At 63.9% G+C, this 18,019-nt stretch overlaps 3 protein-coding genes across 3 annotated transcripts; 1 reads left to right on the plus strand and 2 right to left on the minus strand.

The window, feature by feature from the left end:
* The first annotated feature begins 743 nt into the window (after positions 1-743).
* Positions 744-3,454, plus strand: JSRP1 (junctional sarcoplasmic reticulum protein 1). The gene is made up of 6 exons (XM_061188902.1): positions 744-861; positions 1,248-1,285; positions 1,431-1,560; positions 1,943-2,113; positions 2,803-2,894; positions 3,002-3,454. Exons 1-6 carry the CDS (start codon positions 744-746, stop codon positions 3,452-3,454), a joined length of 1,002 nt encoding a protein of 333 aa, XP_061044885.1.
* Positions 3,455-3,766: 312 nt separating this feature from the next.
* AMH (anti-Mullerian hormone) lies at positions 3,767-6,514 on the minus strand. Its single transcript, XM_061188903.1, has 5 exons — positions 6,058-6,514; positions 5,364-5,506; positions 5,042-5,150; positions 4,771-4,930; positions 3,767-4,685 (listed from the first exon to the last, which is right to left on the minus strand). The coding sequence occupies exons 1-5, from the start codon at positions 6,512-6,514 to the stop codon at positions 3,824-3,826; spliced, it is 1,731 nt and encodes a 576-aa protein (XP_061044886.1). The 3' UTR covers positions 3,767-3,823.
* Positions 6,515-7,240: 726 nt separating this feature from the next.
* On the minus strand, positions 7,241-17,956 carry SF3A2 (splicing factor 3a subunit 2). The gene is made up of 9 exons (XM_061188904.1): positions 17,868-17,956; positions 12,775-12,939; positions 11,148-11,219; positions 10,362-10,408; positions 10,053-10,162; positions 9,005-9,054; positions 8,784-8,924; positions 8,251-8,319; positions 7,241-8,164 (listed from the first exon to the last, which is right to left on the minus strand). The coding sequence occupies exons 2-9, from the start codon at positions 12,898-12,900 to the stop codon at positions 7,364-7,366; spliced, it is 1,416 nt and encodes a 471-aa protein (XP_061044887.1). The 5' UTR covers positions 12,901-12,939; positions 17,868-17,956; the 3' UTR covers positions 7,241-7,363.
* Positions 17,957-18,019: the final 63 nt, after the last annotated feature.

Consider the following 18,019-nt stretch of genomic DNA (forward strand, 5'->3'; position numbering starts at 1 on the left):
CAACAGACGGGTTTGGCTTCAGCTCTGCACAACCTCTGGCCCACGGCTCCACCTCCAGCCTCAGTTTCTTCATCTGCCCTATGGGAGCAGAGACGGCCAGAGGAGGCGGCGACCCCAGCGTTGGGGTCTGCAGGCCCGGGACCCCTGCCCCTGCCTACCATGGCCAGAACCAGGCTGGTCCCGACTGCTGGGGTTTGAGCTCCTACACCCAGGGTGTCTGGGGGGAGGCTGGGTGCCAGGAATAGGGGGTGAGGATGGTCCAAAGGGAGACCCCAGGGGGGCAAGGGCCTAGGAGGGGCTGGGCCCCACGTTGGCCTGTCCTGCTGGCCTCGGGCACTGGATAAAAATAGTCGCTGGTCTCTGAGAACATGAGCCGACCCTGGGGCCAAGGGTTTTGGTTTGGGCTCTTTGCTCACCTCTGTGTGACCATGGCCAGAACCCAGCCCACTCTGGGCCCCAGCAGCCCAGCAGCCTGTCAGGAGGGGTCCTGAGGCAGGCCTGAGGGGGTCAGGGAGAGTGCCTGGCAGAGGGCTGTGGCCGTGCCCTGCGTGTGAAGCTACCAAGGAAAGGTGGCTCCAGGCAGAGGGACAAGCAAGGCGGTGTGGGGAGGTAGGGAGCCCCCTTCTCCCCAGGTCAGGCCCAGGCCCAGGCCCAGGCCCATACCAGGGGCTCAGCAAATGCAGGCTGCCTCTTCCCCCTACCCCCAAGCCGGACTCTGGACCTGCTGCTTCTCAGACGTCTCCATGACAACCAGGGCCTTGGAGGAGTTGGATGGAGGCCTGGGCAGTTGCCAAGTGGAGGAGGACCTCTCTGCACTGCCTGACCCCTGCCCAGGCCGGCCCCGGGAGGACAGGGCTCAAGGTAGCCAAGAGGGTACCACAGGATGAAGCCCACGCCCCCATCCTCCTGTTGAGCCAGGTGGCTCACCGTCAGGGACCAGGACTTAGCCTCCCACACTGGACTGACTTAAACCATGCCCCCCATTTCCAACCTGTGTCCATTAGTGTGTCGGGGGTTTGTAAAGAGCCCAGAGAACACAGGTGCTGGGCCACACAGGTCAGGGTTTGAATCCCAGCCTGGCAGTGACGTGCTGTGTGCCTTTGTGCAAGGCTGCCTCTGAGTCTGTCTGCTTTCTAATCTGCAAAATGAGAGCAGTCACCTGCCCCTCACCCAGCAGAACTGTGCGGAGGGTGGGATCAGCCTGGGGGTTTCCACAACCGTGACTGTCCCTCTTTTCCCGCCAACAGCGACATCCAGGCTGGCCGACTCCAGCAGCTGGCCCCGTGTGAGTAGCCGGGGCCCTGGGGTTTCAGCCCAGGGTGCCCCTAGAGTAGGGGACATGTTGGCTCAGAGGGTGCGTTTCTGCAGCCCATGGGAAGGGTTTGGTCTCCCTTAGGGAAACACCCAGGATGACATGTTACTCCCCACAGGATTCTCAGGAGCCGGCAGCTGAGGGCAGCCCTGCAGGCGGTGTGGATGCTTGGCCCAAGAAAACAGAAAAGGATCCTGTGGCCAAAGTGGCCTCCGGACCTGGTAAGGAGAGGCTGAAAGCAGGAGCAAGTGGGTTTCTGGGAGGCAGGGGTGAGGTGGGGGGCGGGTGTGGACCAGCATGGGGGTGGGGGATCGGTCCTGGGCTGGGTCCTTGGATCTGGGGGGCAGGGCGATAGCGTGCATGGGGCTCCTGACTGGGGGATGTCTGGGTGTCACAGGCCGTAACTCAATGGGCTGTGGGAGCCTCTGCTAATTCATGATAACACCAGCTTAGGTGCCACTAAGCTTCAGCTAATTATCTTCTAGAATATTCTCGGCATCTCAGTGAAGCGGCCAATCCCGCAGGGCTTAGTTCTTCGGCCCAGGGCCGCACAGCCGGGCAGGGCAGAGCTGAGTTTAGCCACGGGTCGGCCCAACGCGGCCTGCGCCCAGCCCGCACTTGCTTCCGCAGGCCCCCAGAGCCCCGCGCGGAAGAAGGCGCAGGCCGCGCCGCCCTCGCAGCCGCCGCCCCCGCCCCCGGTCCTGAGCGAGGAGCTGCTCTGGGGACACTTGACGCTCAACAAGTGCCTAGTGCTCGCCTCGCTCGTGGCGCTGCTGGGCTCCGCCTTCCAGCTGTGCCGCGGTGAGCCTGCGCCGCCGCATGTGGTTACTCCCTCCCAGAAGCGCGGACAGCCAAGGGGGCGGGTCTGTGCGATCCCACTCTAGGCCGTGCGCACCCCCTTCCCCCCAGTATGAACCTTGTGAGTGAGGGGGGGTTCCCCCGCCCCGTGCACTTCCTGCTCAGGGACAGACTGACCTTGTGCACCCCGACGGTCGCGCCCGAGTCCCTCTATCCAGGACCAGATTTGACCCCCGCCTCCCATAGAGCTTAAGAGGAGCCCTGCCCCCCACCCCCCAGCAAGGACCTCGGTGCACCTCCCTTCCCCGGTGACCGACCCTCACCGCCCCCCGACTCCCACCCCGGGCCTTGCAGGCCCAGGATGGGCGTGTGCGCCCCCGTTCGGTAGCGTGCCGCTTTCTCTGTGCGCCAGGGCGGGCGCTCCTGCGGCCCTCAGAGAAACGGGAGCATCCTTTTGCAGCCTGAATGAGGGAGGTTTGAAGGGAAGGTCATCGCATTAGCGGAGACTCAGAACCCCTTCCCAGGGCTCGGAGGGACCCAGCCCAGCCTCAGCGTACCCGGTGGGGTCTGGCTGGGCCCCCTTGCATGTCCCCAGGGAGAGGGGGCTCTGGGGGCAAGGGTGGGGATGGACGGTGTGCAGTGGTCGGTCCCCTGGGCCAGGCTGTTTTGCATCCCCTCCCGTCCCCTCCCAGAGGCCGTGGCGGGGGAGGCGGAAGCCCCTGCGCCTGTCCCTGAGCCGTGGGTCCCGGCAAGCTCGGCCCTGAAGGAGCCAGCGTCACCCCTGGTAAGCACTTCCTCAAGTGACCTGTCAGTGGGGCCTTCACTGGGGGAAGGGGCCTGGGCCGTGGAACCCTGCGCCGACCTCACCACCCCACACTGTCCGCGTTGCAGCCAAAGTCCGTGGCCTGGGCCCCCCCACTGGGACCGCCAGAGCCCCCGGCGAAGGTAGAGGAAAGGGCCGCGGTTCCCAGGAGCAGCGGGGCTGCAGGGAAGGACAAAGGGGAGTCTGAGGAGGCCGCTGAGGAGGAGCGCGTGCCGCTTGCCAACCGAGGGCCCAAGGAGAGGCGGAAGAAGGAGGAGAAGCCGAGACAGGAGAGGCCCCGGAAGGAGAGGCCACAGAAGGAGGAGAGGCCGAGGAGGGAGAGACCCCGGAAAGAGGAGAAGCCGCGGGCTGCCGGCCCCCGACGCTGGGAGGCGCGCGAAGGGGGCCATCGGGCATGGGCGGGAGAGTCCGGAGACCCCGAGCATAGGAAGAGGCAGGCCTGGGCCTCCCCGCGGCGCCCCGACGAGGAGGACCGGCCTCCCGGCCGCCAGAAGCACCACGCGGGCAAGGGGCAGGACTGAGCCAGACCTGGGTCCTGCACGGGGGGTCCCTGAACCTCTGCTCGACCGCCCCGCGGTTCCAGCAAATAAAGCAAGCGCTGTGGTCCCCCTCATCGCCTGCTCCTTTGTGCCTGGACCCCAGAACCTGCCCGGGGCCTGAGTGACAGGGATGGGGAGCTTTAGGCGGCTGGGGGTGGGGGGGCAGGGGCAGGGAGGCAGTGGGTACCAACGGGGAGGACGCGGCCCTGCCCGCCAGAGGAGAAATGGGGGAAGGCGGCCTCCGCCTGTCCCCAGACATGCACGGACACCCCAACCGCGTGCTTTCTGGTCTTTATTGGGGGCGATGAAGGGGTCCGAATAAATATGGGCTGGCCGGGGCACGGCGCGGGGTCACCGGCAGCCACACTCGGTGGCCACCATGTTGGGCACGTGGTGCGCGCTGATGCGCTCCTCGGACAGGCTGATGAGGAGCTTGCCGGCGTAGGCCGTGGGCACGCAGCAGGGCGGGCGCTCCAGGGCGGCGCCGCGGGCTTGCATCTTCAGCAGGAGCACCACGTGGTTGCCGTACCGCGGGTTGCGGTCCGATTGCGGCCAGCCGCACGCGCCCTGGCAGTTGTTGGCCTGGTACGTCTCGGGGATGAGCACCGAGCGCTCGGCGCGGAGGTCCACGCTCAGCTCGCGCAGCCCGCACGGACCGTCGGTGGCCGCGGCGCCGGCGCTGCGCTGCGCCCGTGCCGACCCGCTCCGCTCCCGCCCGCGCCACTCGGCGCGCAGGCCCTGCAGCGCTTTCAGCAGCAGTAGCGCGCGCAGCGGGCCGCCGGGGCCGCCCGGGTCCCCCGGGCACAGCGCCAGTAGGCGTGCCAGCAGCGGGGTGGCGGCGGGCGGCAGCCCGGGGAGGCCGCGCAGTTCCGCGGCCGCCGCCTGAAGCTCGGCGGCCACCCGGCGCGCTAGGCCCGCGGCCCACAGCGCGGACGCCGGACCCTGCAGTGGCGCGGGGACCCCGGCGGTGGCTGCCGTGGGCGGCAGCAGCAGCAGCAGCAGCGGCTCCTCGCCGTCGAGCAGGCGCTCTAGTGCCGCGGGGTCCGACAGGTTGACCTGGCCCTGCGGGAAACCGGCCAGCGCACCCGGGTCCAGGGCCAGACGCGGCGGCGAGGCTCGGGACGCGGGTCCCCGCAGCGCGCGCACCAGGCGCGTGAGCGTCTCCAGGAAGGGATCGGCGCTGGGCGGCGTCTCCTCGGGCTCTGGGGACGGCCTGGACGGCAGAGTGGGGAATCGTGAGGGCGCAAGGCTGCGCCGCCCCCCACTCCCCGCGCCCCCAGGCCCGGGCCCGCGCGCACCTGGGCTGCGGGAAGGGCACCGAGTCCAGCCGGCCGTGCGCGGGCATCGGCGCGGGACCCCGCGGCGGCAGCAGGAGCAGCGCCGGGGTCATCCGTGTGAAGCAGCGGGAGTCGGCGCCGAACAGCAGCGCCTGCAGCTGGGCGGTGCTCAGGGGCGCACCTGCGAGGGGAGGCGCGTGCACTGCGCTGCTTCAGCGCCGGTGGTCTGGGGGTCGAGGACAGCCGTCCCCACGCCCCGCGGCATCCCTGTCCCTGTCTGGGCGAGACCTACCGTTTCCGCGGCGCCGCAGGGTCAGGGCGAGCCCAGGCCCGCGCCAGGCCGCCTCGGGGCGTCCCACAACCAACGGCAGGTAGCTGGAGTCCTGGCTCAGGCAGAGGCTCTGCGGAAATGGGGGCTCAGTCAGGCAGTGGGTGCGCGGGACGCCAGCCCTGCTCTGCCTGCTGCCCTTAACATCCCTTCAAGATTCCAACCTGGGCACTTGCAGCCTTTTTGTTAAACCCAGTTAAAAAAATCAACAAAACCGTAACCCCTTCCTCGCCCTGAGCGAGGGCTCCTGGTGGCCCAGGGGCAGTCCCCTTCAACTCCCTGGTACCTGGGCGCCGGGCAGCCCGGCCCCGGTGACGGTGACCTCCGGGCCAGGCCCTGGGTACAGCACCATCAGCGCCAGCTCTTCGGGGCTGGCTCCTCCAGGTGGAGGCTCCTGGAACCTCAGCGAGGGTGTCGGCTCCCACGTCACTGCGGCCAGGACAGCAGGGGAGGGGACACCTGAGCCCCTCCCCCAAGCCTGTCCCAGTCCTGCAGGAGGGAGAGCCCCCACCCCACCCAGAGCCCGGGGGAACCTAGCGGGAGAGGCTTGACGCCCCTGGACCCCAGGTGTAGGGCTTTCTTGGGACACGGGTGGCCTGGGAGGAGTGACGGACACTGTGGGCAGTGGGGTGGAGCCCTTGGGGTCTCTTGGTCTGGGGAGGTCCTGGGGGGAAGCCCTTCCTCGTAGTGGGTCTGAGGCCAGTGGTCCCTGGGGACAGGCCCCCTGGGCAGCCTGGTGGGGGAGTGGGGGGAGGGGCCCTCCGCTGGACCTTCAGGCTGTGCTGGCCCTGCCCCCTGTGGCTCCCAGGTCGGTGGAGAGGGGACCCTCCCCAGGCACTGCAGGAGGACTTGCGGCCCCAGGCAGGGCAAAGATAAGGTCACCCATCTCTGTGGCCATCAGCCTCCACTTCCCGAGGGGTCTCCCACCCCGGGGCACCAAAGCTGGCCCCCCCAGGCCCCCGGGTTAGGGCCCCACGTACCTTCCTCCAAGTGTAGGACCACCAGCCGCCGCCCCCCGGGCCCCCCAAGCCACGCCTGCAGCTGCCGCAGATGGGGCAGGGCGGGCTGCCCGTCTCTGTGGCGGCAGACCGCAAAGGTGGCCAGGTCCCGGGGCCCCCAGTGGGCGCGCCGCACAGCCTCTAGGAAGGCCCGCTCGTAGCCGCTCAGGGCCCCCACCACCCGCAGGGGAGCACTGCTCCTGTTGCCACCCCCATCCAGGGTCACCAGGCACAGGGGGTCCCGAGGGCTGCCTGGTGGCCAGACGCCAGGGGGCGGCCAGTCCCAGTCTTGGTGGAAGATGAGCCCTCCGCTGCCTGGGGTTGGCTCCCTGGGCAGGACCGGGGTGCTGGGGACCTCTCCCCTGAGGGTCCTGGCCCCCAGCAGGGCCCCCATTGCCGACAGCACCAGGGCCAGCTGAGAGAGAGGTGGACCCTGCATCGTGGGAGCTTGGAGGGGCCGGGCGGCCCCAGCTTATATGGGGGAGCAGGAATGTTTGTGCCAGAGAGCAGCCCCTATCTCCTTCAGGGATGTGACCTTGGGGGCCAGTGCCTGCCGTGAGCCTGGGCAGGCCGGCAGCCTTCTCAAAGCCCCTTCTGTTCCGGCCCGGCTGCCTATCTATCTCCTTCTCACCAGTGCTACAAAGTGTGGCCTGTGACCCATTTGTCAGACTGTCCTTGACGAGTTTTCCCCTTTGGAGCCAGGAGCAGGAATGTGAGCAGGGAGTGTGTGGCCCAAACGATCAACAATTTGGGGGGGGTGGAGGGTGCTGGAGGAGGGCAGAGGTGCAGAGCCCCTGCCCCACAGGACCACTGGGTAGGTGGGTGGGGGGCGCCCCCCCCCCGTGCCCACTGCACGCTCGCTCACCACGCCTTCGGGGCCCACAGAGACCCCCAAGAAGAGCGAGCAGCCTTTGCTCTGCTCTCCTCCCAGAGGACGACCCCAGACCCACTGCTGGCCAGCAGGGTCTATCCTCACCCGGCAGCCTCCAGGGCACAGCATCGCCAGTGGCCACCCCCTGGGGTCCTGGCGGGGCCCCGACCCTGAGCCACCCCCATAGGTGGCGGAGGGCAGCCGTGCGTGTTCACCCACAGCGAGTGGGTGCTTCTCGCCCACCCGCCCGCCCGCCCGCCGGCCGGCCGGCCCACACAGCAGTGCACTCCAGGGTTAGCAGAGACTCTTTAATGGGCTCTGGAAACACGGCCCAGCCCTGTACAAAAAACTCAACTTCACTCTGGGGGGGGTAACACAGGAAAACAAGGCCAGGCTTGCTAGGACAGGGGTGGCTTTTCAGTTGGTAGGGGGAGGGGGAGGAATGTTCCCAGGGCCTTCGGAGGGCAGCGGGGGTCTCAGCATTGGGGGCATGGGAGTCGGGGGGTGCACCCCGGGATTTGAGGGGTGAACTCCAGGAGGCTGGGGATGGACCCCAGGAGCTGATGGGTGGACCCCAGGAGGTGGGGGGTGGACCCCAGGAGGCTGGGGGTGGATCCCGGGGGCTGGTGGGTGGACCCCGGGAGCTGGTGGATGGACCCCTGGGGCCTGGGGGTGAACTGCAGGAGCTGGTGGGTGCACCCCCGGGGCCTGGGGGTGAACTGCAGGAGCTGGTGGGTGCACCCCTGGGGCCTGGGGGTGAACCCCAGCAGATGGGGGAGGATGGACCCCAGGGGCTGGAGGGTGGACTCCTGGCGCTGGAGGGTGGACCCCCGGGGCTGGGGGATGGACCCCTGGAGCAGGGGGGTGGACCCCAGATGCTGGTGGGTGGACCACTGGTGCCGGGGGGTGGACCCCAGGAGCTGGGGGGTGCACTCCAGACGCTGGGGGGTGGACCACTGGTGCTGGGGGATGGACACCGGGAGCCGGTGGGGGCAGCTGAGGAGGGCCCGGGGGCCCCGAGGGCGCAGGCCCACTGGGCGGCATGGGGGGCAGGGGCAGGCCTCCTGGCGGGGGCGGGGGCAACGACTCGGGCAGTGGCGGCCGAGGGGGCAAACCATTCATCAGCGGGGGTGGGGGTCGCTTCACCCCAGGAGGCCCGGCGGGGAGGCTCGGTGGGGCCGGTGGCTTCTCCATCTTAAAGTGGAACTGGAGAAAAAACTGGACAGAAAGGAGAGGCTGAGTGCGGCCCCTGGGCCTTGGGCTGGGAGAAGGTTCGGGAACTGCCTGGACCTGCAGTGACTCACCTGCTTAGTTTCTCGGTTCCAGTGAGTCCAAAACTTGCCTTCAGCCTTGTCAATCTCCCTGCTTGGCACCTGCGTGGGGTGGAGCAGAGGGCAGAGACGGGCCTTCAGGACCACGAGATGGCCCGGCTAAGGAGGCCCTTCTGTGAGGGGACAGGGTCTAGCGTGGGGGTAACAGAGTCGACTGATGTCCTTGCTCCCCTGCTCAGCAAGCCTGCAACCCCGAGAAAGTCGTGAGCTATGCTATCCCATTAACGTCCGTCTGGGGACCAGATCCGGTCACGGAATCCACGAACAGCCAGCAGCAGGGACACCTTACTGCTGGGGCCACGTGCGGAGTCTCTGCTTCTCGGCGGACACCCACCTCGGACGCCCAGCCCCCGGCCCCCGTGCTGCCTCGTCCTTCGCCACCCCCTCAAGAGGCAAGGGCCCAGACGGACACCCCCCGGCCTGGCAGGAGGGGCGTCCCAGAGTGGGCCGGATGGAGCAGACTCCTCGGCCGGCTCCCCACCGCTCGGTGGTCCAGCGCGCGCTACCTTGAAGGCGATGGTCTCGTAGGGCTCGGCGGCCATGAGCAGGTACTGCCAGCGCCGGTCCGGAGGCTCGATCCTCTGCTCGTAGGCGGACATGAAGCGGTGGCGGGGCATGATGCCCTCGGCGATCTCGGGGTAGTCGATCTGTGGGGACACGACCTGGTGGCAGCACTGCCTCTCAGGGAGCCCCTCCCCTCAGGACTGGGTCCCCAGCCTTTGCTCACCTGGAAGAGGAGGCTCTGCTGACCCATCTCCGTGTCCCTCTGCTTGGTCACTGCAACACAGGAGGGTGTCAGGACCAGCTAAGGGGCCCTGGAGCTGGCCTAACACCACCCACAAACGGGAGAGCAGGCCTGGGGGTGGTCACCTGGCTGGGGAAGCACAAGAGCCATCCGCAGCTGGACGGGCACCGCCCAGGGCTGGGAGGGCTGCATCCCGGGTGCCATCTGCCCCAGATCACACGGGTGGGGGTCGTGGTGGGAGAGAGGCCTCCCCACTGCCCGCCCCCCCCGACCTGGGGAGCACCGAGTGTGAGTCGAGACTGTGCCCCCACTTCTGGGAGAGGGTGCCCACTGCCAGAGCTCTGCGGCTTTGGCTGCTTTCCACACGGGTGCTCAGTGTCTCCCCGCTACACCCAAGAAGACGCCAGATGGCCTGAACTGGCCAAAAAGCCTGCGGTGGCCTCCCCAGGGGGATGGTGCCATCCCTGTCCTGGCTCACCAAGCAGGCCCACCCCAGGGCCTTTGCACGCCACGCCCCGAAACGCCAACCACACGCAGGATGTCCCCACTTTAGCAGGACACCTACCAGGTGGCCTGCCTTCCCCCCACCCGGCAACACGGTCCCCTGTATCCCCTGTACTCCAGCTAGGCAGCTTGACTGGCTTTCCGAACCAGGTAACTCAGGCGCTACTGCACGCGCAGACCCTCACCCTCCCCTTCCTTTCTCCTCAGGTGAAGAGGAGCCAGCACCCAGTTCCGAGGTCAGAGGAAAGAGCCACACCAGGGCCCGCGGTCGCGTCCCACAAGCTCACCCACCTTTGCTAAGAGCGTAAAAAATGACGACAGGCACAGACGGGACACCACGCTCCCCGCCCCTCCTCCGGCATGTGTGTGAAAGTTCAGGGCGGGAAGGCGGGTCCCGGCTCCCAGGAAAGGAAGCCCTCTGACGGGAAGTAGAGACACTCCCCAGAGGCGGATGATGTAGGTGTGGGTGTGGGTGTGGGTGTGGGTGGGTGAGGGGCTGCCCGCCAAGGCCACAGAGCACCCTTACCTTTGTAGCCCGGGCGGCCGATCTTCACGAACTTCTTCACCTCCACCTTGACCTTCTCTGGCGCCGGCTGGGCGGGGGCCTCCTTGGCCTCCTTGGCTGCTCGCCGGGCCCTGCAGGCGGGACGGACATGGTGCTGAGGCCCCTCCACACAGGCCGCCAAGGCCACAGGCCCAGGTGCCAGGAGTGCCACCCCCCCGCCCTGCCCCAGCCAACCTTGGAGCTTTGAGGTCAGGGGGGACGGGGGTCAAGTGAGGTGACAGCTCTGGTGGGGGTGAGCGCCGGGCATGGGAAGGGGCGCGAGGTACTCACAAGTTAGTCTGATGCTTTTTCCCTTGGGTGTGCGCGAGGTAACTCCCCTAGAACGGGAGAGGGACGCACAGCTCAGGACAAAGCGAGCGGGGAGGTGCCGGTAGGCACCCGATCGCTGCTGAGTAGACGAGCGCTAGGGGAACGAGACCCCCAAAAGCCGGAGGTGAGGCGGGCCTCCAGAGGGTGTGACGCGGGCAGTCTCGCAGCTGCTGGGGTGCAGTGTGGGCTGTGGACACTGCTTGGAAGTGGTGGGGAAACCCGGGAGTGACCATGTCCCGTGATTCCATCTCCACGATGCCCAGGGATGAGACACGCGAATCAGTGATTCTCAACTGGGGGGCGGGGGTGGGGTGGTTTCTGACCCCTGGGGACACCATACCCAGGACGGTCCTCCCCGGAGGATGAGCAGCCCCAATGCCGCGGGGAGACCCTCCCGCACGTCCTCCACACGAGAAAAGGGACAAAGGGACCTACTCGTGCCAGGGGAGGGGCCCAGCGCGAGGGAGCATCAGACTCTCGCCTGTTTCAAAGGCGCAAACTAGAGCCACACCGGCTAGACTTCACGACCCCGATCCTGACGTGGAACGTGCCAGGGTGTCCCCACGTTCCCAGATACACGTCTGTGGCAACGGTGCCACCGGTACTGAAGGAAATGGACGGAAGGACTCGGCGAGTCCACAGCCCACAGCCGCGCCGCGCACCGGTGCAGGCAGGCGGGGCGGGGGCGGGGGCGGGGGCGGGGGCGGGGGCGGGGCGGGGCAGGGGCGGGGCGGGGCCGGGCCGCACCTCATTGTTGTGCAGCGTCAGGCACAGCTTGCACTCGTAGGAGCCCAGATGGTTCTTCATGAAGTACGGGTCCTGCGGAGGAAGCACGCTTGTTACGCGGTGGGAGGGGCCCCGGGGCCTTGGCGGGCGCTGAGAAACCACCACTCTCTTCCGGGCAAACGCTCGCGGCGGGGAGGGGGGGCAGAGGACAAGCAGGAGCCCCCAGGGCAGCACCGCAGAGTCCACTGGGTGAGGGTGGGGCTGGGGCTGGGGCTGACCACGCGCCCCTGCAGCAAGCTCCGGGGAGGGGTCCTCCGGGAGCCCCGGCCCCACGTCCTCGGCAGCCTGGGGTCCAGGAAGCAGAGCCGAAACAGCACCGCCGCTCATCCATCTCCACGGCGCGGACAGGGCTCTGTCGCCGACCAGGCCAGCACTCCTTGTGCCGCAGCACAGCCAGACGCGGGCAGAGGAGAAGCAAGCGGGCCAACCCGAGGCCCTAGCGGACCCCGTCTCTGCACGTCCCATGAGTGGGGCAGGGGCTCCAGGGCCAACTGGTGACCACCCAAGAGGCGCAGAGCAGACGGCAGGGGTTCAGGTCCCAACTCCACTGCCCAGAGACCGTGTCGTCATTGGCGATGCCAATCCCACCCCCAACTCTGTTTCCCCTCTGGAAAACGGGGAGAGTAACAGAGCTGACCTCCCAGACCAGGCCTGTGAGGGACTTTGGGGGTGCCCGGCACACGGTGAGGGCTCGACACACCTCAGGGCGTTTCAAAGTCTAAGAGGACCCAGACACTGAACACCAAGGGGCACATCGAGGGCAACTCTGCCTCCAGGGGCCACTGGGCGATGTCTGGGGACGTCAGTGGTTGTCACGAGTTGGGGGGCTCCTGGCATCAAGTGTGCAGGTGAGGGTGCTGCTCCACACCCCACAGCGCCCGTGACGGCCCCCACCCCCCAGGGAATGACCCGGCCACACGTCAAAGTCCACGCTGAGAAACCCTTAGCCAGTTATTCGCGAAAATCTTGAGTCTGCTCTCTGCTCACACTGGACACCAGGATAAATCCCCGATGGTCAGCTGGGGTAAACCAGGGGGGCCCCCAGCATCTGTATCACCTCCTCTCCCTCCCGTTCAGGTGTGGACTGAAATGTGTGCAGCATCCCAGGACCACAGAGATCAGGTGGTCATGGAACCCAGTCTCCTGGGGTCAGTGGAATCCCTAACCCTGGGGTCTCACCGGAGGTGATTCCACCCCCCAAGGGACACTGAGCGACATATGGGGACATCTGTGGCCGCTGTGACTGGGGAGCTCCTGGCATCTGGCGCGGGGGCAGGGCAGGGATGCTGCTGCACACCCCACAGCACCCAGGGGGGCCCACATACGTGTCCCCAGGGCCGAGGCGGAGGCCTGTCTCCCTACAGCTCTGTACGGATAAGCTGCTGTCCTTCGCTGCCTGTGGTGCCATCACGGCCCCCACCACTGGCGACTCCCGACACCTCTGGTTAAGTATAGCTTCCTGTGGTAACAGACCCTTCAAATGTGGGGCTACGAATAGCAGCTGGCCTCTGGTGGACACTGAGAGCTGCCACTCCAGGTGACGCTCCCTGGTGCATGGTGGGCACAGGCGGTGGAAGGGCGCGTGTACCTTGTTGATGTCGATCGTCTCCAGGGCCAGCTGCCGGAGGCGTTCCCTGCGGTCCCGGTTGCTCTCAGAGGAGGAGGCCACGCCCCCGCTCCCGGTCTTGCCTCCGGGGCGATGCTGGAAGTCCATGGTGAGGACCCTGGGGCTCTACCAGACCAGAGGGGAAACCTGTGGAGGCCAAGGGGCAGCTGTGAGGCTGTGCAGGAGGCCTCGCCCTCCTGGTTCAGCCTCACCCCCCGCCCCGCTCTCGCCGCCCTCAGCCCCACGCCCAAGCTTCACCAAGTCCCTTCCAGTGGCTGAGGGTCCACGATGGGCCAGGCACATGGAAACGAGGAGGAAGAAGAAGAAACAGGGCATCTCCAGGTGACCTTAGGGGTGGACTAAGGAAGTCCCCCCAGCCTGAGGAGTGCAAAGGCCCAAGGACCCGAAATGGCAAAGGGCAAAATGAGACCAAGCTCTCACTAATTAGTCTCACCTCCTCCAGGAAGGCTCCCCAGACCGCCCAAGCCCATGCTGTTCACTCCCTCCTCTGAATACCGTGATTGTCTTACACTTACTTTTTGCACCCTAAATTCTGCTTCTCTGGCTCAACTGTACATTTGCTGGAAACAAGGAACACATCTACCAACCTATCCCCCCCCCCCCCACTGCCTAACGCACAAGATGTTCACGGCTCGTTCGCGGCTGAGGAAGGCTCTCTCGAGCCCTTGATGTCTCTTCCAGCCCAGCCACTGTTTCCCACCCTCCTTCGGGCTCAGCTCAGACCCAACCTCCAGGTACCTCTCTCTCATCTTACACTCCCTTTCGCACTGGTCAATGTTGGCCCCAGGTGTCTGGTATCTTGTCTCTGTTGGGGTAAATTCACAGGGATGGGGCCCAGGAGTGAATATGACCCCCGCCAAAGATGTCCCTATCTCAATCCCAGGGGTTCCTGGACGTGTCACCTCACGGGGCAGAGAAGACTTTGCAGGTGGGGTTAAGGCCCCTGAGATGGGGAGGACCCTGGATTCCCCAAGGGGCCTAGTGTCATCACAGGGTCCTTATAAGAGGGAGGCGGGGGGGGGGGGTCAGAGGCAGAGAGAGACGGGAGATGCTGCGCTGCTGGCTATGAGGATGGAGAACGGGCCACGAGCCAGGGATGCAGCGCCTCTAGAAGCTGGAAAGGCGGGAACCGATGCTCCCCTGGAGCCTCCGAAAGGAATAAAGCTCAGTGAGACTCACGTTGAACTTCTGACCTCCAGAGCTGCATCATGAACTTAGGTCGTTTAAGCCACTAGGTCTGTGGTGGTTTGCTGCACCGACCACAGGAAACTAACAGTCCAGGCACCAGCCAGCTGTGCCATTGACCCGCAGTGTGACTTGATGAGTTTACAAAAACCTCACATATGGTGACCAGCGCGGTGATCTAGTTGGCTGCAGGATCCCAGGGCTAGACTTTTTATTTCATGCCAAGTCCACCCAGAGCCGCCAACTGGTAAAGGCAAAACACTAACAGAGCCAAGAGTTCCAATCATTTTGGGGGGAGCCCAGTTTCTTCTTAAGCAGCCAGAACAAGCTCTTGTTCTAACCGGGAGTACGTGCCACAGGTGTCACGAAAGCACCTGTGGAGAGGATCTGACTGGCTCAGGAAACCCAAACGCAAACAAATACTTAATCACTCACCACGTTACAGCAAACGCCAGTACCTATCAGACACTGAGATGAGGCCAGGGTGAAAAGGGGGCAGGTCCATCAAAACCCACCGGCTGGGGCTTCCCTCGTGGCGCAGTGGTTAAGAATCCGCCTGCCAATGCAGGGGACATGGGTTCGAGCCCTGGTCCGGGAAGATTCCACATGTCGCGGAGCAACTAAGCCCGTGCGCCACAACTACTGAGCCTGCACTCTAGAGCCTGTGAGCCACAACTACTGAACCTGCGTGCTGCAACTACTGTAGCCCGCGCACCTAGAGCCCCTGCTCCGCAACAGGAGAAGCCACCGCAATGAGAAGCCCACGCACCACAACAAAGAGTAGCCCCCGCTTGCCGCAACTAGAGAAAGCCCGCACAGCAACGAAGACCTGATGCAGCCAAAAAAAAAAAAAAAAAGACAACAAAAAACCCACCCGCTGAGCAGCAGGCAACACCCCTTCCCCTGGTCTGTGTCCAGCAGGCAGGAGACCCAGCTGGTGCTCCCAGCCCAGGGGAGATCAGGAGTCTTTTCTGGGGAGAGAGTACCAGAGACAGTATTCTCAGACACTCACAGTTGGGGGCCCCCCCCGCACTCCCCAAACCCCAGCACTCTGCCAGGCCCACTGAGCTCACTAGATGAGAAGCACTGCTCTCCACGCAGACTGGTAACTTAACATAAACAGATGCAAAGAAACGTGTATATCAGAGAAAAAAGAAACCTGGTGGAAACGTCAGTGGATGACAGGAGACGTTACCACACCGTGAAACTAAAACAGGTGCCAAAGGTGAGCACGGTGAATTAAAACCAGACGAACCCTGGGACTTCCCTGGTGGTCCAGTGGGTAAGACTCCACGCTCCCAATGCAGGGGGCCTGGGTTCCATCCCTGGTCGGGGAACTAGATCCCACATGCTGCAACTATGAGTGCGCATGCCACAACTAAGACCCGGTGCAGCCTAAATAAACAAATAAAGTTAAAAAAAAAAGACAAACCCTTTAAAAGCAAACGTGATGAACCTGACAAAACAATGAATACAAGCGCTTGAAGGTAAGACTCAAAGAAGGCTTTCATAAAGAAGAACAGAAAAATGAACAACAATAACAACAACAATAGCAAAATAACAAGAAGCAAAGCAAGAACCTAGAAATCCCGGACTGAAAACAGAACGAAATGTGGACACACTACTATACTTAAAATAGATAACCAGAGCTTCCCTGGTGGTGCAGTGGTTAAGAATCCGCCTGCCAATACAGGGGACACGGGTTCGAGCCCTGGACCAGGAAGATCCCAAATGCCACGGAGCAGCTAAGCCCGTGCACCACAACTACTGAGCCTGCGCTCTAGAGCCCGCAAGCCACAACTACTGAGCCCGTGAGCCACAACTACTGAAGCCTGCGCACCTAGAGCCCGTGCTCCGCAACAACAGAAGCCGCCACGACGAGAAGCCCGCACACCGCAACGAAGAGTAGACCCCGCTCGCCACAACTAGAGAAAGCCCGTGCGCAGCAACGAAGACCCGACGCAGCCAAAAATAAATAAATAAAATAAATAACTTTATTCAAAAAAAAAAAAAGGTAATCAATAGGGACCTCATGCATAACGCAGGGAACTCTGCTCAATGCTCTGCAATGACCCATATGCGAAAAAAACCTGAAAAAGAGTGCACACATGTATGTGTATAAATCACTTTGCTGTATGCCTGAAACTAACACGAGGTTGTAAATCAACTATAGACCCACATAAAATAACAACTAAAAAGAACAAACGTGAAAAATATCATCAAAGGAATGACCTATGAAATAAAAGAAAATACCCCAGGACTGAAAGGACCTAATCTTCAGACAAAAACGAAGAAAAACACTCTCAAACGAAGAGACCATGAAATTTCACGGCTCTAATGAAAACCTAAAGTTTCTACTAGACAGAAAGAAAATCAGAAACAAGAGGTCGGAAACCAGAACGGGACGAGACCCTTCAGAACAGCACGGAACTCGTAAGACGGGCAATGCTTTCACAATTCCCACCGGGGGCTTTTGATCTGGAACTTTACACCCACACTTCTGACTGTGAGGGTAAATAAAGCCGTTTTCAGCTAACCGAGAGCTCAATATAAACAAATGAGTTGACTTTTTCAAAAGCTACCTGATGAGCTCTGATGGAAGAAAGGAAGGGGAGTAGATGGTCACACTGAAAACAAGCCAGCCCAGGGGAGCCCGGACAGCAGGTTCTAGGACAGCTACTCAGCTGCAAGGTGGTGCTCCAGTCCCGACCGGAGCCGGAGGATGCCAGCTTTGAGAGGGAAGTTTCCACGGGGGAAGGAAAAAAGGCATCCATTTGTTTCAACGTGTGGGAAAATACAACCGCTAGGCGTGTGAGGTGAAAACGCTTTGAGCACAAAGGTTTAAAAACAAGCAAAGAAAATCACGCGAATAGGAAAAGTGAAGAAGTTAATGAGCTTTGGGGGGCAGGAGCGAGAATGGTATAAGAAAAGCAGCACAGCTCAACACACTACCCGCCTAAGCAGCGGACACTATTTTCAGCCCTAGAAAATAAGACTGACAGGGGGTCCAGTGGCTAGGACACCGCGCTCCCAATGCAGGGGGCCCCGGTTGGATCCCTGGTCAGGGAACTAGATCCCACGTGCATGCCGCAACTAAGATCCCACGGCCCGCAACTAAGACCCGGTGCAGCCAAATAAATAAATAGTAAAAAGAAAAAAAAAAAAAGAAAAGAAAACCGACAGCTTGGCTAAAGTAGTGTCTACAACCACGTGCACGAAGTGTAGGGTGAGGCTGGAGCAGGTGGGCGGGAGGCAGACGTAAGACCTCAGCAATCACGGTAGGAGGTCGAGAGACCACGTCTACGCCCGACGCATCCGGAAAAACTCACGCTATTTACAAGCTCCCTTCGGTCGCTCTGAGCTGCCAAAGAGCAGAAGGGAGAAGAGGACGAGCACCTAGACTGACAGGCGGGGAAGTCACTTAACCTCGGGGCTTCGCTTGCGAAACGGGCCCAGCTAACGGGCTCTGGTGGCCTCGGGCGCGGTGCCGGGCGCTCCGCCTCCGGACCTTCCTTTCTACACGGTGGGCCTGGAACTGGGGCCGCCGTCACCCCTATCCAGGTGAGTCCCGGACCACAGAGGCAACAAGCCAACGGACGAGTTCCCGGGCGCAGGGAAGGCGCCCCGGACCACGGGAACCGCCACCCGACCCGACCCGACCTGACCCAACCCGACCCAACGGGCCTTTGCAGCCGGAGCTCCTAGCGGGCGGGGGGAGAGGGGGGGTCGGGCCTGCCCAGCGCCGGGCGCGGACGGGGAGCCGGCGCCCGCCCCCAGCCCGCGCCCCTGCCGAGGCGCCCCTCGCCCACTCCCCTCCAGGGAGCCCCTCTCGGTCGCCGCCCTAGCCCCGCGCGGCTCTTAACTCTCACCCGCGGCAGCACTGCCGTCGCCTGTTCAGCCGCCACCTCTGCCGCCGCGCCGACTTCGTTCTGCACATGCGCGCCGCGGGCTAAGGAAGCACTTCCGAGGGCAGGCGGGGCGGGGTCTTCCGTGTGCGCATGCCCGGCCCGCCCAGCGGCGC

This window comes from Eubalaena glacialis, chromosome 4 (assembly GCF_028564815.1).
Source record: "Eubalaena glacialis isolate mEubGla1 chromosome 4, mEubGla1.1.hap2.+ XY, whole genome shotgun sequence".
Taxonomy (NCBI): domain Eukaryota; kingdom Metazoa; phylum Chordata; class Mammalia; order Artiodactyla; family Balaenidae; genus Eubalaena; species Eubalaena glacialis.